This window comes from Solea senegalensis, linkage group LG16, assembly GCF_019176455.1.
Source record: "Solea senegalensis isolate Sse05_10M linkage group LG16, IFAPA_SoseM_1, whole genome shotgun sequence".
Taxonomy (NCBI): Eukaryota; Metazoa; Chordata; class Actinopteri; order Pleuronectiformes; family Soleidae; genus Solea; species Solea senegalensis.
The window spans coordinates 17,624,868-17,650,063 of record NC_058036.1 but is presented as its reverse complement, the minus strand read 5'-3'; the positions used below and the strand labels follow the sequence as shown (position 1 = coordinate 17,650,063).

The 25,196-nt window shown below is 43.2% G+C and overlaps 5 protein-coding genes across 6 annotated transcripts; 4 read left to right on the top strand and 1 right to left on the bottom strand.

Annotated features, from left to right (window-relative positions):
* Positions 1-451: 451 nt before the first annotated feature.
* Positions 452-3,755, top strand: LOC122783049 (leucine-rich repeat-containing protein 74A). Its single transcript, XM_044047693.1, is given in 12 exon segments — positions 452-805; positions 885-992; positions 1,092-1,185; positions 1,304-1,353; positions 1,432-1,513; positions 1,600-1,685; positions 1,765-1,959; positions 2,048-2,143; positions 2,260-2,403; positions 2,557-2,661; positions 2,866-2,951; positions 3,111-3,755. Coding segments are annotated over 12 exon segments (2,004 nt in total). The 3' UTR covers positions 3,715-3,755.
* Positions 3,756-4,076: 321 nt separating this feature from the next.
* On the top strand, positions 4,077-5,972 carry olfm4.1 (olfactomedin 4, tandem duplicate 1). Its single transcript, XM_044047694.1, has 5 exons — positions 4,077-4,136; positions 4,223-4,396; positions 4,484-4,696; positions 4,768-4,915; positions 4,992-5,972. The coding sequence occupies exons 1-5, from the start codon at positions 4,083-4,085 to the stop codon at positions 5,840-5,842; spliced, it is 1,440 nt and encodes a 479-aa protein (XP_043903629.1). The 5' UTR covers positions 4,077-4,082; the 3' UTR covers positions 5,843-5,972.
* Positions 5,973-7,950: 1,978 nt separating this feature from the next.
* On the top strand, positions 7,951-9,794 carry olfm4.2 (olfactomedin 4, tandem duplicate 2). Its single transcript, XM_044047696.1, has 5 exons — positions 7,951-8,026; positions 8,125-8,292; positions 8,373-8,585; positions 8,666-8,807; positions 8,889-9,794. The coding sequence occupies exons 1-5, from the start codon at positions 7,970-7,972 to the stop codon at positions 9,680-9,682; spliced, it is 1,374 nt and encodes a 457-aa protein (XP_043903631.1). The 5' UTR covers positions 7,951-7,969; the 3' UTR covers positions 9,683-9,794.
* Positions 9,795-10,830: 1,036 nt separating this feature from the next.
* rps6kl1 (ribosomal protein S6 kinase-like 1) lies at positions 10,831-16,157 on the top strand. 2 transcript variants are annotated; one of them, XM_044047688.1, is made up of 12 exons: positions 10,831-10,960; positions 11,534-11,644; positions 11,814-11,987; positions 12,286-12,410; positions 12,497-12,589; positions 13,123-13,170; positions 13,435-13,567; positions 13,662-15,071; positions 15,153-15,242; positions 15,365-15,447; positions 15,547-15,642; positions 15,747-16,157. In XM_044047688.1, exons 3-12 carry the CDS (start codon positions 11,852-11,854, stop codon positions 15,855-15,857), a joined length of 2,325 nt encoding a protein of 774 aa, XP_043903623.1. In that variant the 5' UTR covers positions 10,831-10,960; positions 11,534-11,644; positions 11,814-11,851; the 3' UTR covers positions 15,858-16,157. The 2 variants fall into 2 exon arrangements, with proteins under 2 accessions (XP_043903623.1, XP_043903624.1); XM_044047689.1 differs by having other exon boundaries at positions 11,434-11,644.
* A 205-nt stretch (positions 16,158-16,362) lies between these two features.
* On the bottom strand, positions 16,363-25,192 carry dlst (dihydrolipoamide S-succinyltransferase). Its single transcript, XM_044047695.1, has 15 exons — positions 25,031-25,192; positions 24,170-24,203; positions 24,021-24,060; positions 23,195-23,256; positions 23,022-23,096; positions 22,855-22,910; positions 21,729-21,837; positions 20,595-20,756; positions 20,339-20,424; positions 20,138-20,235; positions 18,803-18,933; positions 18,367-18,440; positions 18,177-18,260; positions 17,903-18,070; positions 16,363-16,994 (listed from the first exon to the last, which is right to left on the bottom strand). Exons 1-15 carry the CDS (start codon positions 25,091-25,093, stop codon positions 16,860-16,862), a joined length of 1,377 nt encoding a protein of 458 aa, XP_043903630.1. The 5' UTR covers positions 25,094-25,192; the 3' UTR covers positions 16,363-16,859.
* Between the last annotated feature and the right edge of the window lie 4 nt (positions 25,193-25,196).

Genomic DNA, 25,196 nt, shown 5'->3' with positions numbered 1-25,196 from the left:
TCAGAAGCAGAAATCACTCTCTCAGTTGTCCAGTTAATGAACATTATATTTATTTTCTCTCTTTTTTATTCAATATTTATTCATTTATCTTGTATGAATTCGATATGTTTGTACAGAGGAGGAGGAGGGGGGAAACAAATCCAGCACACAAGAAAGAAACTACAAATATAGAAAATAACTATTTGTTGCAGTCCTATGTAGTTCAGCCTTTCCAAAAACATCCCCTTCCTTCATATGTAATGTTTTCGCCTCATTTTCTTTAAGAAATACACTACATTTGTAAACAAATCAGAGGATTGTAGCCACACTCAGGCATGAATTATTAATTGCACAACACATGACATGTTACCTGTGGAGTAGAGTTACCTGCTGGACACCACAGGCCTATTTCATTACACAGCACCAACCCATACCAGAAGACACAAGCCACATACTCTGACGGCTGACTGCAATGTCCACAATATCTTTTGAGTCTCTCTGCCTAAAAGACGATGACTGTCCTCCTTCCCCAAGACAAGCCCAAAGAGAGGAGGACACGTTTGACACAGACTTGGAGTCTGATGGTAAGTAGGTCTTGATAATGCGCTCAAAAAAAGGAGTGAAATACATTCTGAATGTTTTGTTTTCAGAGGAAGACGAGGGCACGATGGACGCATCTGTAGCTGAAGTGTACTTGCAGGCCTGCAGGCTTGTGGGTGTGGTACCGGTCTCCTACTTTATACGAAACCTTGACTCGACAACCATGAGCCTCACCCACCATGGACTGGGACCTTTGGGATGCAAGGCACTTGCCATTGCTTTGGTGGTAAGTTTGAAATGCAAGCCTCCTACTGAGTAAATTATTATTATTTTTTTTACATTTCTCATAAGCTCTTTGTATTCAGAATGACATGAATATCAACAATCTGGAGCTGGCAAACAACCACATTCAAGCTGAAGGGACCAAATACCTTGTGGAAATGTTGAGGGCCAATTTCACCATTCAGCACCTGGTATGTAGGACTGCAAACTCACCAGTAGAGGGCACACATGTTTTTCAGATGACTTCCATGGTACAGTTTACAGCATCTCTGTCTCTGTTGTACGTCCAGGATTTGTCCACCAACAATCTGCAGTCTGCAGGAGCTGAGCATGTGGCTAAAATGTTGCTGGGCAACATTTCCTTAAAATCCATCAAACTTTCCGGTAAACGTGCATTTGACATGATATTATGAGAATTAAACACAGTGAGTCCACAACAGTAATAAGATTATTATAATCATCTGTGATCGTGTTTACTTTAAAATCATATTTTTCCCAACAGGTAATGGATTTACGGACGATGACGCTAAATATTTTGCAGAGTCCTTCTCCGTAAGTTCATAAAGAATAGAAATAAACAATCCACATTTGCTTAAAATAATAGTAATAATAATATTTTGTTTCATTTAGAGCAATTCCAGAATAAAGGAGCTTGACCTGAGCCACAATGAATTTTGTGGAAAAGGAGGGGAACATTTGGGACAAATGTTGGGTACAGAATAATTCACCAACATTAATGTTTTCATAAATCTAGTGTATTGCTTTACTTCATCAGTGTTTCATCTTTCCTTCCTACAGCGAACAATGAAGCTCTGGAGGTGCTGGACCTGAGCTGGAATCATCTTAGAATGAAAGGAGCTGTAGCTCTATGTGCAGGACTCAAAGTATGTTCTTGATAAGAAATACATTTTACTCATGAACTTCATATGCAACGTTTGATTGCATTTATTTCCCCATCGTTAGGTGAATGTGATGTTAAAACACCTCGACTTGTCTTGGAATGGCTTTGGGAACGAGGGCGCCCTGGCCATGGGAGAGGCCCTGAAATTCAACAACACTCTGGTTCACCTCAACCTCAACAACAACCGTATCACCGACGAGGGAGTCAGCATGTTGTGCAGAGGTCTCGAGTTCAACGACACGCTCCGAGCTCTCGTGGTGAGAGGACGACGTTGAATGGATCTAACGCATGCGAAAACAGTGTTGCTGCAGTTTTAAGCAAATGCTTTATTTGATTCTCCTGCAGCTGGCATATAATTCTATAACAGTAGAGGGAGCACTGGCCTTGGTTAAAGTGGTGAAGAACACACCTAAAACTGCCTTGGAGGAAATAAACATGTGTGTGAGTGACTGCTGTGGCACCGTCTTCCATCCTGCTCGAAAATTCCTGACATGCATTTACACATTTGTTAATCAAACGTCATTGTTCTGTTTTTCGCACCTTTTTTTACCAAGCAGAATGTGCTGGTAAATGAGAACTTTGTGCAGCTGCTGGAGGCGACGTGTCAGGAGCATCCAGGTCTGGATGTGCAGTACGGAGGGGTCGGGGGCTCCATTGCAAAGAAGCCGCCAAAACGTGTCGACCCAATGAAGGTCATCCAGGCGAGTCACCCTCTGAGACTGACTTCAAATCTGAAATCATCTTCTTTCATACAAGGATTTTACTCACACAATAGTTCAGGAAAACTATCAAATGGCTGCATTTTCTTCCTACGTTTTAAAAAAACAAAATGCATTCTCCATTATTTCCAAAAGGATTATCTGGATCAGCACAAGCTGCGTTTGTGGGATTTCTTCCGGAACATTGACAAAGACGGCACCATGCGAGTCCCTGTCGCTGACTTTAGGAAGGCAGTGCAGGTCTGATTTACTTATGATTAATTTACTTACGTATGAAATGCACTGAGGAATTTCAGTCGTCTGAAATCATCCATGATGAGCACTGGTCCACACTTATTCCTGATGTGGATCATGTCTATCACAAAGGATGTAACAAATCAATATAATCAAGTGCAAACTTTGTGACTTGTCTCTTTCTCTGTTTGTTATGTAAAACTGTGGCAGCAATCGAGCATTCCTCTGGATCGATACCAGATTGAGGAGCTGATTCAGAGACTCGATCGTGACAGGACGGGGATGGTAGACTACAGGTGAGTACATCCTGTATGCTGTTGTTTGATCATATCCACTCTAATGTTTATCACAGAGAACAAAGTCTATTTTAGTTAAGAGCTGGGAACATGTGCAGATCTTGTAAATGGCACAGAGATAGAGAGAGAGACATTTTCCATGGTTTTTATGATGTGCAGGGGATTGGCAGATACAAGGAAACAGATGATGAGAGATCACCGTCGGCAGCTAAGGAAGGTCGAGTCCCGTCAGAAGAAAGAGAAGCAGAAGAGCGACCGTATCCTGAAGACCTTCCAGAAGGCTGTGGAGGCTGTAACACCTCATGGTTCCATGGTCATTTCTCCTGGTGCGGCCAAAGACGACTCGAGTGGCCCGCAGCACTTTTCTGCCACCCCCCTCAGTTCATGGCACCACATTCTTATGTCCAACAGCAGTCGTTATTCTGTCACTAACCTGAGCAATGAGCATGTCCACCTGCCCATGGTAGGCGGCACCGCATCTTACTATCCCACCAGTTCCCTGGCAATGCATTCCTACTCCCAACCCAACCTGCTGGATGACTCTCTAAACTCTGCGCGGGGCAAGTCCATCTCTGCTCAGGGTATACGCTCTGATCCGGAGATGAGCCACAGCAAGTTGACCCCCACGGCGAACCACCTGACCCAGTCCAGGCCTGCTCTCAATGCCAAGCAGCCGGAGGCCAAAGCTAAAACCAGGAAAGTGAAGAAAAAGAAAACTAAGAAACCAGTGGACAAGGGCTCAAAGAATCTCACGCAAATGTGAATAATATATGGAATGTTATAATTCACACCCTGACATCTTTGTTATCCACACACAACTAATAAAGACTGATTTAATGTTGTATTTCGTCGTCAGTTTCCAGAAATGAAATCAAGAAATGAGTCACCTGTGAATCAATATTTGATTTAGTCAGTGTCTCTGCTCATAACACTTGGGAACTCTGTCAGTTGTGATGCACACCCAAATATAAGTGTAGTCAACAAACCCTTGTTAAACATAAGATCGGTGATAACGTACATCTCAAATAACAATGCTGTGAACTAGGACAGGTGCTGCGTCTTGTCCAATGTTGAACCTGATTATATAAACCCCACAAATGTGCCTGTCGGAGTCAAAAGCACCGCACCACCATGATCGGCGCTCTGTGTTTCTTTGCATTGCTGAGCTCCACACCGGCCTGGGGGGTACGTAAGCCGTGACGTGAGAGAATATCCTCTGAAACTAACCAAAATTAGAGCTCAGAAGATGTACTTAATCTTTTTTTCCACAGCAAGCCGGCCTCTGGAGTGAGGGGGGTGTGAGGAATGACACAGGAGGTGGAAGTGGGGACAGATGTACCTGTGATGCCTTCCTCCCCACTTCAACCTTTCCTATCAGGGACCTGGAGGAGATCGAGCAGACAGCTGTGGAGATCAGCCACAGACTGGAGCTGGAGATCGCCAAGGTATTCTGACATACATGCACAGTGAATGATGACCCATTAGTGACAAGATAATGATTCATCCTCTTCCCTCCCCCGATTTGATTCCAGCTGGAAGACTATGAGTTCAAACTGACAGCATATGCACAAAAAATAGTAGAGTTGACAGCAGAGGTTGAGATAATAGAGAAGAACCCTGATGACTACACTGATGCACACATTGAGGAGGTGAAGGTGAAGATTAAGCAAGTGGAGGCTCTGATCAAAGAGTTTCAGCTTTCCATCACAAGCTCCACCACCATCTTTGAGTCTCTGCGCGTACAGGTAAGTACGGAGGATGGCTCTCGCTGACATCAACAGACTAAATGCTGAAAAAAACCTTTGTTATCGTTCAGATCACAGCAATGGAGGTGACGCTGAGTAGGCTGGAGGTGACCTATGACAAGAACGTGGTTCTGCTGACCCGCCGGAAATACGTCAAGGTGCAGCTGGAACTGGAGGAGTGCGAGAGGCGCCACCAGGAAATCTTCAACCCCAACATTGGTGGGTTTCTGCACAGATGCAAGAACAGCGCCTCCTGGGGCTTGAGTTGCTCATTTTTGTGTCTCTTTCTCTGCAGGTTCCTGTGCTCACACTGGTCTTATCAAAGTCAGCAAGCCCATTGTGAGCCAACTGAATGCTCATCTCTCCTCTAGCAACAAATTTGGAGGCTGGGGGAAAGATTCAAAGCCTATTCCGAACAGAGAGTCCATGTACTTTTACTCAGGACACAGCAGTACAGTGTTGTATGACATTTACTTTTACACTAACTACCATAATTTGATTTTAAGAAGCGCCTTCCAGCATCATACCTTTCCACAAAACTGGAGAGGTACGGGGAGCAATTTCATCGTACGAGACAACACCCTGTATTATCAGATTAACAGCCCGTTCGGGTTGGCTAAACTGAATTTCACGACCATGAAATACGAGTCCAGGGTGATTCCTCGTGCGAGCAGCAGATTCTCCTACATTAACTCCCCAAATCAAAACTTCGACTTTGCTGCCGATGAGAGCGGCCTGTGGGTGACGTATGCCACAGACCAGACCGGTGGTAAAATGGCCATCGCAAAAATCAATGAGGCTTCTTTTGGGATTGAGGAGGAATGGCAGACGAGTGTATACAAGCCAGCAGTGAAAAACGCCTTCATGGTGTGTGGTGTTCTGTATGTAGTCAAGACGCTCGATATCCACACTGAAGAAATCTTCTACAAGTATGACACTAAGACTAAGCAGGGAAGCCACATGAATGTGTATTTTGAGAGGTTTCGGGATCAGTACTCCAACCTGGACTACAATCCCACTGACCAGAAGCTCTACATGTTCAATGAGGGCTACTACGTTAGCTATCATCTGTGGTTTAACCACACAACTCAAGCCACGGTGGAGCCACCACTGGCCCATGGCAATGTGTCATTGTCAAAGTCCTAAATCCTTACTTGTGATTTGCTGAAATATTCTACCTTATTCCTTATAAAGGGAACTGTCCATTTTCTTCTTGTAATTCACATATTGCATCATTTTTCTTCCTTTCTGCTAATAAATGATCTCAAGCATTACAAAAGTGTCCGGTGTGTCATGTTGTTCATTTATGGAGGTATTTTTTTGGCAATTACTCATGATAGTACACACATGGTGTAATATGGATTTTATATATAGCTGAAAAATGAAACTTAAAAGGCCCATTTTCTATTGACTTGACTTTCATTACAGTGGGATAGCAGGGTTTATTTTAATTAAATAAGCATTTTTAGTCATAGTTTATACAACAACAAAAGCCATTCAGTCTTGATCCTGAATTTCTAGAAATAAATATTTCGTTTAGGTTTTGCTTTCTTAGTGATTTTCAATTGTTTTTTTAAAAAACCCAAAACAAAAAACAAATAAACTAGACATAGTCATCTCAAAGATAATCTCATAGTGTTCCAATCTTTGGTCATAGTGGAGCTGCAATATTTCTGTGTCACAGTAGCAAAACAGTAGTTTAGAAATGTATGTATCACTGTGTGCCATCTTTCAGTCACACTTCTATGCTGAGAACTTTTCCTACTGTGACAATTCAGAAATCTTCTACTGCCCATAAAAAAACGATTACAATTTAGCTATGAAACCATTGCAACAAGATATTTTGAAAAGGAAACACCTAAGATTATACAATTCATAGTTACAGATCACTTAAATCCCTGTTACCCCGTACTATTCATTATATACATCTTCAAAGGGTATACCTTTTTTTTATGTACAATTACAATCCGCTAAAAAGAGAAAACAAAACAATGTGATGCGCGCACTCATTTCTTTTTAAAGGTAACACAAGGGAATCAATGTTACAAAGGCTCAGATAAAGAACTCAAGAGCAGGATAAGTTCACAATTCATTTTGATAAGGTCAGTACACAGAGAAGTCTGAGTGCTCTGAGCAGAGATTTTCAATAAAACTCTGACGTAATCAACAAAACTTTGTCACGCATTCGAAAACAGATACAAGGCAGAACTGGTGGAGAAACAGACCAACTGAGACACACTGCTTAAATACACAAGGGGAGGAGGGTTAACGAGACACACATGCAGGTAATGAGGGCGGGCAGGCGATCAACACAGGTGGGGAGGAAGTGAAGTGACCTCAAAAGATGTCTGCAGTGTTAACGCTGTCTTAAAACTTAAACAACAGTTTCATTTACATTTACAAATGGTTTTGTGTCTTTCGCATCATCATCCAGGAAATGTAGGTGTTTTTGTATCTTATGAGACTTGTTTTGAAAATACACCCAACCCAGACACACATACAAGAGAATGCTAGTTAGCCACTTGGATTATAAAGTGATACTAATTAAAAATAATAATAATGATAATGATAATGGGAACTGACCTCTTATCTGCTCTATATTTAATGGGTTCAATTCATCCATCCATTCATCCAGTCATCCACTCTCTCACCTACGGTCAAGAGTGTACAATTTACGTAATCCCCATATTGCATGTTTCTGGACTGTGGGAGGAAGCTGGAGAACCCGGAGTTCACACAATGAGCAAGCACAAGGCATCAGTGGAGAGAGAAAAACAGAAGAAGCAGACTCAAAGATGTGCAGCCATCTGCCTAGTCAGGTTGGGGGGGGAAAGAAAAACTGGGGACAGAGGAGAGAAAAGACAAGAGGGAGGTGAGGTAGAGACAGAGAAAAGAAACCAGGAGCAGCGTTCTTCCCTGGATTAAGACTAATTGGCTTGGTAGTTTTTTAATACACTGAAAATGTAGCTACAATAAGATCTTTTGCGCAATACAGTGTCAATCATTGAATTTTATGACTTCTTCCTCTTATAAACTTATAAAACTATAAAAGGTGTTGCTAACATTCTCCGCACATGGCATTTTTCTCATCAGATCTTGGGTGTTGGGTTCGTCATAGCCCAAAGTGAGGGTGTGCAAACATGCACACATGTTGAGCTCACATAATAACTGTGGGAAGAGAGAAGGTGTCATGCCATGATCTGATAAGCGCTGTCTTTAAAATCCCTCAGTCTGAGCGTCCGAGGAGACACTCGAGAGATAAACCGAAACACGATGCCGCCGCTTCTCCTGCTGCTCCTTCCCGTCCTGAGTCCTGCTTTGGCCTGGATTGTAAGTGACTTTTGCTTCACTCTCATGTGAATAAACGTGATGATATCTAAGGATATTTATTACAACAAACTTTAATTATGGTGCGATTTTGTTTGAAGCCAGTGGAGGATTGGGAGTCCGGCAATGTGACTGCATCAGTGGGCGACTCGGGCCAGTGTGTTTGTCAGGTGTATTTGCCCGACACCACGTTCCCTGCTGACCGAGTCCAGCACATGCAAGAAGTCAACAAGGACATGATGGTGGAAGTGAACATACAAAAGAACAAGGTGCAGTATAAGTCTGACGACTGCAAACATATGTCACGCTACAGGCGTCATCATTACGGCTTATGTTGTTTTTTTTGTAGTTGGTGAGCTATCAGGTTAAAGTGGAGATCTATCTGGAAGAACTGATGAACCTGACTGTTCGTGTGGTCATGCTGGAGACCAGTGCTGACGACTACATCAAACTGGACTTTGAGCTGCTCAGGATTGAGCTCAGAGAGTTCGAGGCTCTGGTGTCGCAGCTCAAATTCTCCCTCAACTCCTCCTCGCCGCTGTTCGACAGTCTGTATACTGAGGTGAAAAAAACCCACTTCATAGTAGTTCTTCGTAGTCATGATACTGGATTTTTTTCTTTAACCAACGCGTTTATTTCCAGATTCGAAACATGACGCTCATCGTGAACCAACTGGAGACGTATGACAAGAGCAACCTTGCAGTGATCCGCATTGAGTTTGCTAAGCTGCAGAAGAAGCTGCAGGATTGCCAGAAGGAGCAAGAGTTCAGCAATCCCGATATCGGTAAGGCAGCAAATCAGAAGACCGAAGATAATGTGTTTACAATGCCGGTCATTTATGCTTTATTTTGTTTTGTTTTTTCAGGCAACTGCAATCACACAGGAATCATAAGTGTCAGCAAACCAACAGTGGTTCAACTAAATGGTCATCTGAGCAGCAGTTATGTTTATGGGGTCTGGGGAAGAGACTCCAAACCCAATCGTGGCTACGAGTCCATGCACTTCTTTGGTGCATACAGCACTCCCCATGTGTATGACCTCTATTTGTACACCAGCTATGAAAACCTGATTCTGAGAAATCTTTTCAAACATTATGACCTGCCAACCGAGTGGGTCGGCATCGGTGACAATTACATTCTTCACGGCAACGCCATATATTACCAGCACAACTCACCCTTCAGTATGACCAAGCTGAATCTGACGACTGCAAAATACGATTACAGAGTCATTGCAGCCGCCAGTACGGCATTCTCGTACAGATACTCAGAAAATCAAAATATCGACTTTGCAGCGGACGAAAATGGCTTGTGGGTGATGTATGCGTCCCATGCTAGCATGGGTAAAATAGTCCTCGCAAAGGTAGATGAAAACTCCTTTGGCATCACGGACGAGTGGACAACTGGCGCCTACAAGCAGTTGGCGGGCAACGCTTTCATGGCCTGTGGAGTCATGTACGTCACCCGGTCAGTAGATCTGAACACAGAGGAGATCTATTACGCCTACGACACCAAGACAAAGCAGGAGAAACTCCTTAACATCCAGTTCAACAAGTTCCAGGAGAAATACAGCAGCCTGGACTACAACCCCATTGACCAGAAGCTCTACATGTACAACAACGGCTACTATGTGTCCTACAACGTGAAGTTTAACAGAGAATAACTCCTCCCTGTCGCGATCGCCTGTATTGTGATTGATACGACTGATCTGCTATGTCACGAAAGCTCCTTCCATTTCTTTTTCTCCTGAATAAAATCAAACTGAAGCATTCAAATGACGTGAAATGAAGTTTTTATGCCATGTAGGTGTAGGAGTTTGCATGTTCTCTCCGTGTGTGCATTCATGGAAATATGAAAGACTGTGTTCAACCCAATATGACGACTAATAAAACCTTTCGTTTTCATATCGCTGTCACTGTTTATATACGGAAAAGGCTGGGCGCCATAGTAACAACAGAATGAAGGGGACATACCGCTGACGGGATATAAAATCAAGTACAAAAGGTGGAGGAAATTTGGACTTCTTAGTCTTTTTCTCAACAGGGACACGTGATAAAGGAGAGATAGCTTGTGCTTTTTACAGCTTGTACCACCACACCTAGAGATCTCAACATAGACGACATCTTCTACTCTTTACACACTGACACTATGGAGGAGAAATACACACTTTGTAAAACCTGCACTGAGCAGAGGCTACTGTGTCAATGGCTACTATGCAAAAGGATGAATCTCTCGTGTCTTGACCTACGTTCAATTCAGTGTCACGCTTCTTCTGTTTTCAATTTCAACATTTAAGAATGAGGGTATAGGGAAGTGAAAGTCAGACAAATCAGAGCCCCTGCTTTCAGGGTAAGGTTGCAGCATCAGATACACAACTCCACCCTCCCTTTACTCCACACTGTAGCTCCCTCCCCCCTTCATGTAAGCCGGCCCTCCCTTGGGGTGGGGATGACTCTCCTTTGTGCTGTGGTTGGAGCTTGGCTCCATCTGGTACTGAGCGCCAACGTTACGGCTTCAGGGATGGTTGGATGACATCAGACATCATTATAACTCAATCTTTTGTGTGTGTGTGTGTATACACACACAAATAAAACCTGAACTCTGTCAATTTTAGAAGTGCAAGATCAGGGTTGAAAAAAGGGGGCCTTGGGTCTGTGTGAGTGCACACACACACACAAAAACAGCACTGTCTCTTTAAAGGAGCCAGCATCTCTCAGGATAAGGGAGGGCGCAGTGAGAGGCCCTGAGTGAAATGGTGCTCTGAAGTGACATCACGCTCAGCCAATCAGAGGCTTTCTCCTCCTCTCCTTTTCCTGGGATGTGAGTATTGAGGCTGCTGTAGACATGGACTTCTGCTGCTGCTGCTGCTGCTGATGTTGCTGCTGCTGCTGCTGCTGCTGCTGCCGGGCGGAGGGTCCAGGGCATGATCGCCTCACATCAGGTACCGTCTCTTCAACTGTGTGTGTTTTCTGTGCCGTTTACACATTGGTTTTGTTGTGTGTGGATTTTCCTATGCATGGTGCATGCTGTAAGGGGGAAAAATGGAGGATGCTGGAAGATGGCTCTTCACAACAGTCCTGAGATGCTGTCGCCTCCATGTCTGTAACCAGACTGGGGTGTGTATGTGTGTGTGTGTGTGTGTTGTGGATAAATAAATGGTAGAGGAATGCTCTATTTAACACAATTTGGTTTTGTATGACAGTGGGTAAGGGGTGGATGTCTCAGAGACCATGTCAGTGTATCATACATGTCCCTCTGTAAGCACATATTATTGGACAAACACAGTGGGAGTGTCATCATGTTTTCTGACACGTTCTGCAGGTTCTACTCATGCCACAGTGACACATGACACATAATTAACCTCAGATATGCATGCTTTCTCTCTCTCTATCGCTCATCTTGGACGTTGCGCAGCTGTGCTTCTCTTCTTTCCATTCATCAGAAAATAGTACGCAAGCTTGTAGTCACTTCCTGTGGAGGTCTGGAGGTTAACTCTTTGTTTCCACCGGCCCAGATGATCATGCGCCGCCTCCAACACATACACCGTGGATTTCCCGGGGACACACTGAGCCCGGTGACGAGAGACAGAGATGTGTCCTGTTGTTGATAAGACCAGGGAACAAAGGTGAGTGCCCAGCTTTAACACTGAAGATCTTACTCTAAACGGCAGCGGTAACCTTTCACTTATTCACTTATAAAATCATACGAGTCACTTTCTTTTTAATAATTGAACACAACTGATGTACAGTATCGGCCAAGATTGATCGATTGACCCTGAACAATCCCGTGCTCAGGCCCAGCTGGACCTTGACAGGTTCAAAACAAGGCAGCCATGGCAAAGAGAGACTACCTGGTGGAGGCGGCCAAGCAGATCCGCATGGCACTGGACAGCGAGGTCAATGAGGACTACGAGGCCGCCTTCAGCTACTACAAGAACGGCGTGGACTTACTGCTGAATGGGGTTCAGTGTAAGTGAAGTGGTCAGTGCTTTGGTTTGTTTTAATGGCAGCGTGTGTGTGTGTGTGACACAGAATGGGGAATTTGAAAATGGGTGTGTTTGCACAAGACATGTGATAGGAATGTGGACAAATATAAAAACAGGAAGTCACAAACCAAAGGTTAAGTTGAGTTTTTTTTTTTGCTGGTTAGACAGTAAGACAATAAGAGCTGTTACTGCTCCTTATCCTGGATCAAAGGCCAAAAGGGTTTTTGTGTGTGAGGTCTATTGTATCTCAGTTCTTTGACGTGCTTGACACTGTCTCACAGTGGACCCCAACAAGGACCGCAGAGAAGCCGTGAAGAGGAAGACGACTCAGTATCTGAAGCGAGCCGAAGAAATCTTCATCACACATCTGCAGGACAACTTGGGGAAAGGGAGCTCTCATTTAGGGGTAAGACAATCACCACAGTCATTCTAAAACGACTCCCATTCATTCATTCATTCATTCATTCATTCTTGCATTGCTTTCGTTGCCAGGGTTACAGCAGCCTGAGATTCCGTCCAATCAGACACCTGAGTTCACCCATGGAGGATCTGGAGATGTGCAAGGTGATCGGAGTGACTGATAAGGTGAGACTGACGTTGACTTACTAAAGCTCCAGTGCGTAACTTCTGTCACAAAAACACAGTTAGTGTTTTTTGAATAGTTTCCCAATCTAAAGCTCAGAAACAAGCGGCGTGTGACGTCTTCTCCTGCTGCAGCTTTGTGACACACAGAGGAAGAGGAAGTGTGCATGAATCAGGACTATGAGGATTAGGAGGAAACTTTTCAACTCAAACATCAACTCTAAAATCAAGCTAGTTTTAGTCGGACTAACGCGGATAATGCAATTCATAGTCCAGTCCGAGGCGGACGTGTTTACATGACATTAAGAAAACCGAATTATTGTCTCAGTCCAGCTAATATCAGACTTTTAGTGTAGCTGTTATTCTTCTGCATTTCCGTCATCAGTTGTGTCGTAAAATGCTGACTATTGTTTAAATGTAATGGACTTTATTTTGTTTCTTAAAGTTACGTACCACAGCTTTAACTGTCTGTAGCAAAATGTACTATAGTAATTACATGTATCTACAATTATTATTGTTTTTTTATCCCATCTAAGGTCCTGATTGTCCAAAGTATGGTGAATAAGGAGACATTTGTTGTAAAGGTGAGTATTCATTCTTCCTCCATAGACGGCCACTGGGGGATGTCCATGTGGCTGCAAACCTGTGTTGTTGAGTTCTGTGGTGAGACAGCTGATGGGAGCCCTCTCCATCCTGTCTCCCTGAGTATCAGCCAGCATTGATCTGACTCACTTTAGCCAGCGCTGCTGCAACTCAGGTTTCAGCCACTAGAGAGAAACGGTAACAGAAAGACACCGATCTCTAAAGGGGGCCAATCCAAGCTGTCGTGCATTGCTCTATTCTTGCAGAGTCTGGTCAAGTCGAGCTGGGAGAGCAGGGATCAGCCAACCATCATTCCTCAGGGCGTGCCATACATGGTTAAGCTGTTAAGATACTACGTCAGCGAGGATGCTGTGTACCTGCATCTCGAGCACGTCAAAGGTGAGAAGTTCACCGAGGTTTCCTCTGCAAACATAAGCATTTCAAATCTGTTGAAACGTCACAAGTCGCACATTTCTAAACCCCGTCGTCGTAGGTGGGAGGCTCTTCTCGAAGCTGCACAAGCTACGGAACGAGAAGGCCCAGGAACACCCCGAATGCTTCACCTCCGGCCAGCACAGCATCAAGCTGAAGACCAGCTACACCTCTCCCACCATCAGCACAGACTACCAGCACAACACCAAAGGAGGCACGGTGGGCATTCCTGAGAAATTAGGCGACGAAAGCCCCGATACGGACTTCCCCACTTCCTGGGACGAGACTCAGCAGCGCGTGGAGAGCTGTGGCACTCACTCGTACATCGAGGAGACGGGCTGTCTGCAGAAGACTCGCTCTGCAGCATCATTTTACAGCAAGCTCGATCGATTGAGTTTGCATTCCGGCGTGCCGAGGAAGCAGGCCGACACTCGCATCCATCCACCAGCCCCTAGTTTGTGCTTGCACTCTAGTGAAACTCAGGAAAAGCCCGCTCTTCCTCTGTCCTGTGCTCGTGTCAGTCAAGCTCTCGACGTCATGTCAGAGGTCCACCGCAAGAAACTTGCGATGGGACTGCTTGAGTGCAGCTCCGAGTTTGAGGTGGCATGGAATGCTGCAGACCCAGCACAGACCTGCGAGAAAATAAACCCCTATGCAGTGACTGACACGCCAGGACAAACTGCACCTCACACCAATCAGACCTCATTTATAAAAACGGGAAAGGGTGAAAATAATGGTTTGAGTTCTTCCCCTGCTATCTTGCATCTTCCGCTCCATTGCCAAACCCAGATCCGTGGTAGGGCATCATGGGAAACCAACGGCTCGAACCAGGGATCTGTTTTAAGTGGTGACTCTGCAGACGCGGTTACGGGCTCGGTACACGACCACAGCAGTCCCACCGTGGAGGAACGGAACGGTATGGTCATCATCAGGAGCACGGACCGAGCGGTGTTTTCTGAGCACACCTCAGAAAGCTCCTGGCCTTGCTCTGCCCCAGTCTACCACAGCAACGCAGGGAACCAGATCACGTCTTCAGAGATGCCCCTGACCCTGTCCGGAGTGGAGTACGGAGGGGAATCGTGTCCTGGTGAGGCCGGAGAAGATGCAGAGGAAGCCTATGAATTGAGTCCTAAAGAGAAAGAGGCGCCTGCAAAAGAGCGATCATTTCTGGGCTGGTTTTCCTCTGGTCCTCTTGGAGCCCCATCCAATAATGATGGTTTGCTTAAATCTGTGGAATCAGTTGGGCAGAGAGAAGACCAGATTATTGAGGTGGACGGCTGGTGTCACCTGCCTCAGCTCCCTAACAAGTCTTCCCAGCTTAGGGGTAAGGCCCCACAGACTTGCTGGGGGCTTCCAGAGGCAGAGGTGCGTGTCTGGGGGGCACAGATCCTGTTGGCCCTGGAGAGTCTGCACCAGCAAGGCATCCTGTGCCGTGATCTCAACCCTAGAAATGTTCTGTTCACCAGCAACGGTGAGTCTGTCGATTCACTTTCACATTGTCACGAGGGAAAGGTGCAACACTCTTGATTTAGGTCCAACATTGTTCTTCCAGGAAAGGTGTGTCTGACATTTTTCGGCCAGTGGAGCGAGGTCCAGTCAGAGATTTGCTCCAAAGCCGTGGAACAGATGTACTGTGCTCCAGGTAAAGCTGAAGCTTTGTTGTAAGCTCATGTCCTGCCCTCTAGTGGCAAGATGTAGTCTGTCCACTCTAGTGCTGCACAATAGATGGGAATAAAGAGAAAAACTGAGTTTGTTTGTTGACAGAAATCGGTGGCGTGTCCAGGGTTACAGAGGCCTGTGACTGGTGGAGTCTCGGAGCCATGCTGTTTGAACTCCTCACAGGAATGGTAAGCAAGAAACACGACGAGAACGAAGCAACGTCTGTGATTGTGTCGCTGTGTTGGCAGAACTGGCTTCTCACACACTCTGCTCACTGCATCTCTCAGCCACTGTGGCAGCTCCACCCGGCAGGAATCCACTCTCACACTCAGCTGCTCATCCCCGACCACCTGAGCACGGCGGCTGCATCTCTGCTCACCGAGGTTAGGTCAAACGCCCACAAGACCCTTGCGTTTGATCTGTGTGTGTGCAATGAACACACATAACTAAAAATGTCTTTTCTCCTCTCCCCATTATCCCGCTGCAGCTGCTCCAGTTCGATGCTGGCTATCGGTTGGGTTCTGGTGGCGGAGGTGTGAGTGACATTAAGTGCCATCCCTTCTTCAGCAGCATCTCTTGGAAAGCGCTAAGCTGCTAGCACTTTGCTAAAAGGGTGGCCGCTCTACCACGCCCCAATTTAGCATCCGTGTGTGGCCAGACAGGATGCAGCAAGTGATTCCCAAGGAAAACAAAACTGAGGAAAAGAAACTCCCAAAACACTTAAATATTCTAGAGTGCTATTTAAGGGGTTTCAATTCAGTTTTTTTTTTAAATCATCAATTCAAATTAAGTGACACTGTGCATGAAAACTGGCACCACCTAACCCGAAATTCTGGCAATTCCAAAACGTAGGACTGCCTGACATTTAATATTGTAATAAAACAAGTACATTCTGCAATAGGAGTGTTTGTATTCCTTCGTATAACCGGTCATTATGGACAGATGTTGTGTTTCTGAAGAGGATTAAGGATACATGTCATAATCATGAGCTTGTCTCTCCAAAAGCTAACCACTGAAATCTGGTGAAGAGAAATCCCTTCCGTTGGATTTAATCGGTAAACATGACGGGACGCATGAGAAATAATCAAAGGCGATGCCTTCAGTTGAGTAATGCAGTTTTTATTGTTTAAAACTCTGTTTCTCTTAAATAGTCTTTTCTTGTACAGCATTAAATTTTCCTCTCGACAAATTTGATCACCTCAGACATTTAAGAAGTGTTTCCCCCCCAGTATGTGCTCATTGTTCTCCTCTCAGCCAAATCATACAATGACGGGCACTGTGAACTCTATTTGCCATTCATAGTAGTTGTATGTAGAAAATGACATATGGTGCACATAAGTTATATAATATCCTCTTTTCTTTTTTTTTGATCTTGAAGCCCCAGACCCTGAAATTCCTCCACAAACAGCACCAACACTTTAATCAGTCTGACAAAATGTCCATTGCACACCCCAACTGTTTTTTTCTCTTCTTCTATTTAACAACAACAACATATCATCTACAGTTACGGTTAATGTTCGTCGAGTGAGTAGAGCCACTGGTGCCGGTGTGGATTGGGTTTGTTTGGTGGGGGCCTGGAGTTCACCGGGGGGGTGGGGGCTCACACGTCGAGGAGCAGCACCCTGGGATCCTCCACCACCGACTTGATCTTACGCAGGAAAAGGACGGCCTCTCTGCCGTCGATGAGACGGTGGTCGTACGTCAGGGCGACGTACATCATGGGACGGATCTCCACCTGGACACGGGGGAAGAAATCGGGGAGATTTGAGCAACAAGAAAAAAGCTCAGCATCGGAGCTTTCCAAGCTTTCATTTGATAGAAATGCCGAAAGATGTGACTGAGAGAAGGCATAAAGGAATGAAACAGTCAGTTCTAGTCATAATCTACTCCTGATTGCAGTACTTTCCCACCATCGTTGAATTTGGCTTTAAACCTTACGTTCCAATGACATTTTGTACCCGTCTGCTCCCCGTGTTTGGACCCAAATGAAAAGCATTTATTTCACCGTTGTGAATGAGGTCTTGATCTCAATGGGTCTTTTATCTGGTTACATAAAGATTAAATAAAATAAAATGTGTGTTCTAATATGCTTTATAGATGGCAGTAGTAATTAAAGGCATATGACTCCTTAATATTTTCAGACCTTGATAGTTAAACAGTTAACAAAAACAACCATATACAAAGTAGACTGTAAATCTAATCATTAATCTGCGTTTGTCCTTTATACATTATAAATTACATGTATCAACTGAACCACTTTTAGATCCACGATGTCTTTATTTACTCTATTTTCTCCACTTCACTTTGTATGTGAATATTTTCTGGTTTCTTTTCCCCATGTTACAAAGACATCATCAAACAATGATGAACATTTTTTTTTCTGACATTTTATAGACCAAACGATTATGCGATTAATTGCAAAAAAAACACAGATTCATCTATAATGAAAATATTCATTAGTTGCAGCTCTAAATATAATATAATTTATCTTTACTCTAGTTTTTTAAGTAATTTCATAAAACATGGCACCATCAAAAATCCAAAGATTAAATTGCAGCCTTTGAGATTTGCTAATTGATAAATTCATAAAGCTTTTTTTTGAGTGTGTGTGTGTGTGATTCTGTACGTTGAAGGAAAACCAACCTTGCCACCGATTGCAACAGGCCTGTCAAAGATGCCATGCATGCCTAAAATAGCAGACTGCGGTGGGTTGATGATGGGCGTGCCAAACATGGACCCAAACACGCCGCCGTTGCTTATGGTGAAGGTTCCTCCGTCCATGTCCTCAACAGCCAGCTCGTTCTTACGAGCCTGGGAAAAAACCCCACATGCGCTCATAATTATTATTGATCACGTAATAAAATAAACAATCAAATAATATATATATGTATATATATATATAAAAAAAAGAAGTTACCTTTTCTCCCAACATATTGATGGTTTTCTCAATGTCTGCAAAATTCATTCCCTCCACGTTTCGGATTACAGGAACCACCAGACCCTGAGAGAGAAGTCACGTGACGTTGAGTTTTCTGCTCCTCACATTAGACTCGAGTGGGCCATCAAGCACTTACACTCAGTGTTACAGTATAATCCATTTGTCTCACCTTTGGCGTTGCCACAGCCACACTGATGTCAACGTAGTCCCTGTACACTATCTCTTTGGTTGTGTCATCAATGACTGAAAACACACACACACGACACACATAAAACATTGCATACTGATAAAATACTAGCTAATTTAAAAAGGTTTCCTGACCTCATGTACCATTTCTACAGCATGCAAGGGGGCAACAGAACATGAAACCAAGAGCCTATTTTAGATTTTAGCTTGCTTTTAAGCCAGAGGTACAGACCACCTCTGCTTCATTGAGGTATCTGCAAGTAGGTCATGTTGGTCTGAGAGCAGTACATCTAATACTGTTGGTTTTGCGGTTAAAGCAGCACGAGATACTGAAACTTCAATCTTTTCCTTCGGCACACACACTTGCAGAAAGTCGTGCCAAAGACACAACACGACACAGATGAAGTAGTGATCCATACCAGCGTTGACGGCGGGCTGATCGGACAGAGCGAAGGCAGCGGCCTTCACAAACGCAGACATGAAGCCCAACTTGATGTTGTGTTTTTTCAGGAAGGCATCTTTGTAAGACTTCCTCATCTCTGAGATGTTGCTACGGGGGAAATGGAAAAAAGAAAATGCACAGATCAAGCCACATGTTGGTTTTAAGGCACAAGCGAGATAGGTTTGTGGGTTTGCTGATTCAATACCCACCGAGGGATAAGAAAGTGTGCTACTGAGGGGAACTGTTGGTGACTTAAATCCTCAACGTACTTAATGATTGTATTTATTTATTCATTTACTGATTATTTTGATTAGTTTGATTAGTTGCTGTATAGAAAGTGCATGACCAACAGCTCTAACTGGTAATACTAGAATCATTAATCAGATACCATTACTGTGAAAACTGTAACCGAGGTCACAAATCTGACAAAATCATGTACACTATCATGTCTGTATCCTTTTTGAATTAAAGCCGCTGAAATTGGCCTGCTAATCGTTTCACCGTTGCTCATTTTTCTCTTGTATCTCCCTTTTTAATTGTTTGTTTTCCTGTCTCTAACCCTGTTGAAGCTCTAGGATTTCTCCCCTAACATAATTAGCCACTCCCAAGACACAGACTCTCCGAGAAAGGAGAGAAGAAGCGATAAAAATCTTCACTTTCTAGGGCCTGTAAATCTTATTGGGCTGTCATAAAAGCCCATATCGGTTGAGGCAGCTCTTCCACTCAGAGCGCAGGTCTCTGTGGGCCCCTGCAGATGCTCGGGCCTCCTGCTCTGACTAGCTCCTTCGGCTCCAGATGAGCCCTAGCCTGGGAAGTCTTCCTCCAGACCGTCAATGTCAATCCAATTAGGATACACAGAAAACCCTGAATAGCTGAAAGCTGACACCACACATTTGCAGGGGAAAAGAAATCCTCAAAGTGTCCTCTTCAGCACAGGGGGCAAGTGCAGACAATAACATTTCCTTGTAAATTAATAAAACCCATTTTAACAATTCTTATCTTCGTTTTAGATGGCATTACGACCAAATATTTACATTCCAGTGTTTAAGAGGATATTGGGTTTCAAAAAGCTTTTCCTCTTGGCCACATCCCGATCTATAATAACAACTTGTGTTGTTCTGGTTTTGACATTGATATACCTACAGCATGCATAGTGCATATTTACACTGCAGTGGCACTGAGTGAGAATACACAGATTAAAAAAACAAAACACATCCATCGTTGAAAGAACAAATTTGATGCCCTACACTTAAAAGTGTAGGGCATCAAAGAGGGCTTAATAATGTAGGTCAACAAATTTAGAATTTCCTACCTCATGTCGACCTCATTAAATGTTGTCAACATCGCACAGGTGTTTTGGGCTTCCTTCAGCCTCTGGGCAATTCTTAGTCTCATGCGGTTCATCTTAACCTAAAAATCATTTTTTTTTAAAAAAACGTTGAAATTTTAAATAAAAAGTACAATTTCTACCTAAATATCATATTTAGGGGTTGTGGTGATTTGTGCACTTTACCCTGCTCTCTGTCCTGGCACCTTTAGCTCCTCCCTCTGCTTGGGCCACTGGTGCCACGGGAGCAGCTGTGGGCTTGATGGCTGAAACTATGAAAAAGACATTAAGAGTTAGTGTCTCTATATGTCAGTTAAGCAGAACTGATGGCGACCACTGTCTGCAGAACGGTGATTAATCATGTAAGCTTGAGGTCAAGAGCACAGATGTCAAGCAAAACACTTCTCACATGACACAGGCAGTCTGTCTGATGAAAGCTAACCTGGTTTGGTGTCCATAGCATGTGCTGGCACAGGTGGCACAGGGGGCATAGTGGTGGGAATGGGGCCCACAGCTGAGGGGGGAGGAGGGGCAGCAGAAGGTGGTGGCGACGGGGCTGCAGGGGCTTCGGCTATTGGTGCTGCCGCAGCTTTGGGAGCCACAGCTTTTGACACAGAGACGAAAGGTTATGACTGCACAGGCTTTATAAAACATCTTTTATTCAACTATTCCATCTTAACATTCGATTTACAGTGGGGTGGAATGGTTCATGAAAAAGAACGGGGCATCATTGTAACAATATTAAATTAACGTTGAAGTGAGATTATGAAACATCGCTGCATTTAAAGAACCGTTTTACCTTCTAGGTAAGAATATTAACACGTATTCAGTGTCTAATCTTACTTAAAAGAATAGGTGAGTGTGTCAAGGCTACTTTAAGCTCCTGTGTGGGTGTTCACTCTGCTGCGTGTCACTCATCTGTCTCCCAAAATGACCAATTATGGGGTGTCTGTATGCATGTGTATGAGTGTGCATGACAGCACAGCTTGTTGTTTTAAATCTGAAACAGACTTAGACTGCCTGTTAAAAGTGGTTTGTTTTCTTATATTCTCCCACTTGTTTTTAGTGGTTGTTTGTAGTCTTAGAGAGACTGAAAGAGATAGAATAGAGAGTGCACCTGCGATGCAAACATTCCCAGCACTTCCATGTTGATTTTGCATGATTATTGTAAATGAATACTCAGTCTAACTGCCATCCGTTTGGTGGCAGTTAGGTATAAACATAAACATGTTCTCCTTTATTAAACAAATGGGAACGTTGGTCACGCTCTTTCTCAAACCTCACCCTCACCAGGGAGAGGGAGTGAGAGAGAGAGAGAGAGAGGGGCTGTCACCCTTCACCTGTTTAATATAGTTTTCCTGTAGTTGAAGCTTTCATTTCTTACACATACAGCTTCTGATTACTGTGAACACTCTCATACGTTAACAAGGGTGTTGAACTGAAAACAAAGCTGTGAAACATGCAGTGTGAGTCAGACGTTGCGCTGTCATGAACCATGACAGGTGTACTGAACAAAGCAAATTTTTTAATGAATCACTCCACCCCTAATTTACAGTATAACTCCAGTATCACAAACCTCCTTTCCTAAGCTTGAAAAGAGGAGTTCCTCCCTCAACTTTGCCTCCATCAGGGATCAAAAGCTCCTCGATAACACCAGAAGCAGGAGAGGGAACCTGCACTGAGGTCTAATGGCAGGGAAAAGACATTTCTTTTTAGATCAAATTAAAACTAAAAAGGTTAAGTACCAGCCAAAACATAACAGGATATAATTTTTCGTCTATATTACCCAGCCCTTATATGAGAAACAAACCACAGAGTACCCACACCTTCTACAACATACCATTCATGCTAAAATAAACAAATGTTTTTAAATAAAACAATTTCAGGCACAATTCCCTGAAACTGAATGCCTCAAAGTGACATTAACTACTGAAGCAGAAGAGAGGCTAACAAAAATGGTTGCCTTGCCAGAAAAGGGAGAGCAAACTTTGGAAAGATGCATAACTGGCACAGGGGTTTTATAGATGCATCAATAGAGGACATCATGTAACTGCATGTGCCGAATAAGGAAACAACCACATAGACTAGTTCAATTAGACTGATAGTAAGAATAGTGGATTGGGACTGGTAAAAGGCTCATTGGTAGCCTAAATGGTAGTAAATAAGCCCCTCAAGGTGAAACAAGGACAAAGATAATATGGTTGTACATTAGGCCTATTATACCTGTTAACTGTTGCTATTCTAACTAGTCACAAGACATCCTCAATGTCATACCATTGCAACAAAGTACAGTTCAGATTCTAACCTTTTTTTTTTTTAATTGAAAAAAAAAGGTGATTCTTTTTTGTGGCATTCATGTCTGGATGTGTTTAATAACTTTGAACAACGGCATTCATCAAGTGATACTGGAATATGTGATTAGAATATGTGATATGTGAATATGTGATTAGAATGGAAGTTATTTAATTTAGAAGAGGGGAAAAAAGAGAAGCTAATTGGAGAAACTGAACAAACATTGAGCATAAAAATAATTAACTGGTGCAAACAGACATCAAACAGGTTCATCAAGAAATTCAAAAGCAGTTCATAACAGAAATGTAATCTATTTATCTGAAAGGCAATGCCTTAAATAGACATGTACGCTTTCAATGATGTCTTGGAACCATCGGAATGCGGTATGAAACATTTATTATTGATTTTACCTTATCTGTCTCTATTTCACACACCACCTCATCCTCCGAGACGGAGTCCCCAACAGCTGTAGGGACATAAATTCGTTTTAGTATTCCAGTGTACACCTTCTGAAGTGTTTGACCGCTCTTCTGCATCAGAAGCAACTGGTGGACAATTCTAAATAAAATAGAGTTACCTTTCTCCCACCTTACATCCCCTTCTGTGACAGACTCTGCAAATGCAGGGGTATTGACTGTGACGACTTCATCTCCTGGAGATAAACACAGTAACGGGAGATGTTTTTTTTTTTTCTCCACTCAAATTATTTTTCTGCATCATCATCTCAAGTGTATAAAGGATAAAACATACTGTAGGCTACAGACGTCCTGAAGTACTGGATTTGGAAGATGCTGGACCGGGGATCAGATTTTCTGGTGAATGAATGAATGAATGAATGAATGAACAGATAAATAAATACAGGGGCAAAAAATAAAAACACATTTGACAAGAAATCATTCAATAATGTTATAAATTTGGTTGTGCATCTGGCGTTTGGGGGACAATTTTGAGGTGATAGCTTAATGGCAAAATGAGATACAGATAATGGGAAAATGTACATGTGGACATCAAAATTTAACTCATTCACTATACCCGTATCGTGAATCGGCATGGACTGATTACTGATTTCAAGATATACCGCGGTAATGAAGTAGCAAAATCACTCAAGTGTCTTCTCATATTGTGCCTTAGGTATGAGCTGTTTTTATGACTCACTCAAGTTGTATGTAGTGGTGAGTAACACGAGCCCCCAGCCGGGGTCAGTCATAAGAAAGCTAAAAAAAAAACAGCCCACCACAATGTGCAATGTTTCATTATGCACAATATGCCAAAACACTAATACATAATACTAAAAACTACACCATATCTGTATTGTATATAGTGTATGTATTACCATTTTATTTTATTATCTCTTTGTATACTTTTCTTCACTTAACTTATATTCTTAATTTTGTCTTTATTATGCCTCTATTTCTTGTTTTTCTTTCTAGTTGTATGGAGCCGATCAGCACAAGTTTTTTTCACATTTGTACTGGTATAACCGGAGTGACGGTTCACTAAAGATTGTCATACAATGTCAGACCGACTCATGCATAACACACACTTATATTATTTTCCATTCATTTTGTGTACTTACACAGTGTTGTTCAAAGTGACAGAAGGACTAGCTGACAGAGCTGTTGGAGAAAGGATAAGAGAAGCCTGCATTTAACATCGAGCAGAGGGATTATACAAAGTCAAAGGCTGGGATAGAAGACTTCATGTTTGACAAGTAAACACACATACCTGTCGTGGCCCGACGAGCTAACACATTATTCCCCTGTGAAAAATATACAACCATAATCATGTCACCATCAAGATAATGACAAGTTAAATAAATAAAACTAAAAGATGTGATTGTACATTCGTGGAATAGCAGTCGGATCAATTCAACATGCTGGACAATGACCTTTAACACAGTCAATAAGTTTTGCAGAACAAACAAACCAGCAAATACAAAATAAATGTTCTGTACAAATATTTCAGAGATTAATGAACTTCTAATTTGACAGCCATTCATAATAGATAGATATTATATATTAAATATAGTATAATAATGAATAAATCAATGTATATGTGCATCTAATGTAATAGCTGCACAATGAGCCACTTTAGTATGATTTAGTATGATACAGTGATTACCAAACATTTGAGAACGAGCATAACAGTTTCATAAAATGTGCTAAGCAGGGTGTGGGTTTCTTTCATAAACCACAGTGTGACCTCAGCATGTCAGTTACAGGCAGTTTGCTAATGTACCTACACTTAGCCTAGTATGGGTAGCATGTGCTAGCTAGCAGTCTCAATATTGCTGAATAACTTTGACATAACTCGTATGAATACGCAGCGGAGGTCTTTCTACCTCGGACAAACATTTAATATTAAAAGGTAAGAAACACGAGACAACGCTAATACGGAGCATGGTGCTTTTCAACATTAATACACGCTACTGCAGGGGCTCATGAAGCAGAAGTGTCCTCCTGTCCTTGGCTTTCAATGTCCCTGTCCGCGGCCTACGGTGGCGAGCAGGCTAAAGCGGCTAATGCTAACGCTAACAGAACCCGTGCCTTCACGCGTTTATCTGCTTATTCCCTGCGTGTTGCCTACCTGGCGGATGGCAGAGAGGGAGCGGCCAAAATTCCTGGTGAGACACCGGGAATGGGACAACATGGTGGCTGTGTAACGGCAGCCTGTCCACGGGAGGGAACTTCGGTCACACCGACACGATTGACACACCGCGCAAGCACCGAGGAAGTGGTATGGGAAAAACCAA

What these genes read in the sequence shown, in the direction of transcription:
- olfm4.1 (XM_044047694.1), top strand. Translation starts at nt 4,083, where the DNA reads ATGATCGGCGCTCTGTGTTTCTTTGCATTGCTGAGCTCCACACCGGCC. An exon ending in TGGAGCTGGAGATCGCCAAG is followed by an intron (nt 4,397 to 4,483) that starts GTATTCTGACAT and finishes ATTTGATTCCAG; the next exon opens with CTGGAAGACTATGAGTTCAA. An exon ending in AATCTTCAACCCCAACATTG is followed by an intron (nt 4,916 to 4,991) that starts GTGGGTTTCTGC and finishes CTTTCTCTGCAG; the next exon opens with GTTCCTGTGCTCACACTGGT.
- olfm4.2 (XM_044047696.1), top strand. Translation starts at nt 7,970, where the DNA reads ATGCCGCCGCTTCTCCTGCTGCTCCTTCCCGTCCTGAGTCCTGCTTTG. An exon ending in TGAACATACAAAAGAACAAG is followed by an intron (nt 8,293 to 8,372) that starts GTGCAGTATAAG and finishes TTTTTTTTGTAG; the next exon opens with TTGGTGAGCTATCAGGTTAA. An exon ending in GTTCAGCAATCCCGATATCG is followed by an intron (nt 8,808 to 8,888) that starts GTAAGGCAGCAA and finishes TTGTTTTTTCAG; the next exon opens with GCAACTGCAATCACACAGGA.
- rps6kl1 (XM_044047688.1), top strand. Translation starts at nt 11,852, where the DNA reads ATGGCAAAGAGAGACTACCTGGTGGAGGCGGCCAAGCAGATCCGCATG. An exon ending in AAGGGAGCTCTCATTTAGGG is followed by an intron (nt 12,411 to 12,496) that starts GTAAGACAATCA and finishes TTTCGTTGCCAG; the next exon opens with GGTTACAGCAGCCTGAGATT. An exon ending in TGATCGGAGTGACTGATAAG is followed by an intron (nt 12,590 to 13,122) that starts GTGAGACTGACG and finishes ATCCCATCTAAG; the next exon opens with GTCCTGATTGTCCAAAGTAT.
- dlst (XM_044047695.1), bottom strand. Translation starts at nt 25,093, where the DNA reads ATGTTGTCCCATTCCCGGTGTCTCACCAGGAATTTTGGCCGCTCCCTC. An exon ending in CAGGACGTCTGTAGCCTACA is followed by an intron (nt 23,097 to 23,194) that starts GTATGTTTTATC and finishes GTTTATCTCCAG; the next exon opens with GAGATGAAGTCGTCACAGTC. An exon ending in TGCTATGGACACCAAACCAG is followed by an intron (nt 20,425 to 20,594) that starts GTTAGCTTTCAT and finishes TCTTTTTCATAG; the next exon opens with TTTCAGCCATCAAGCCCACA.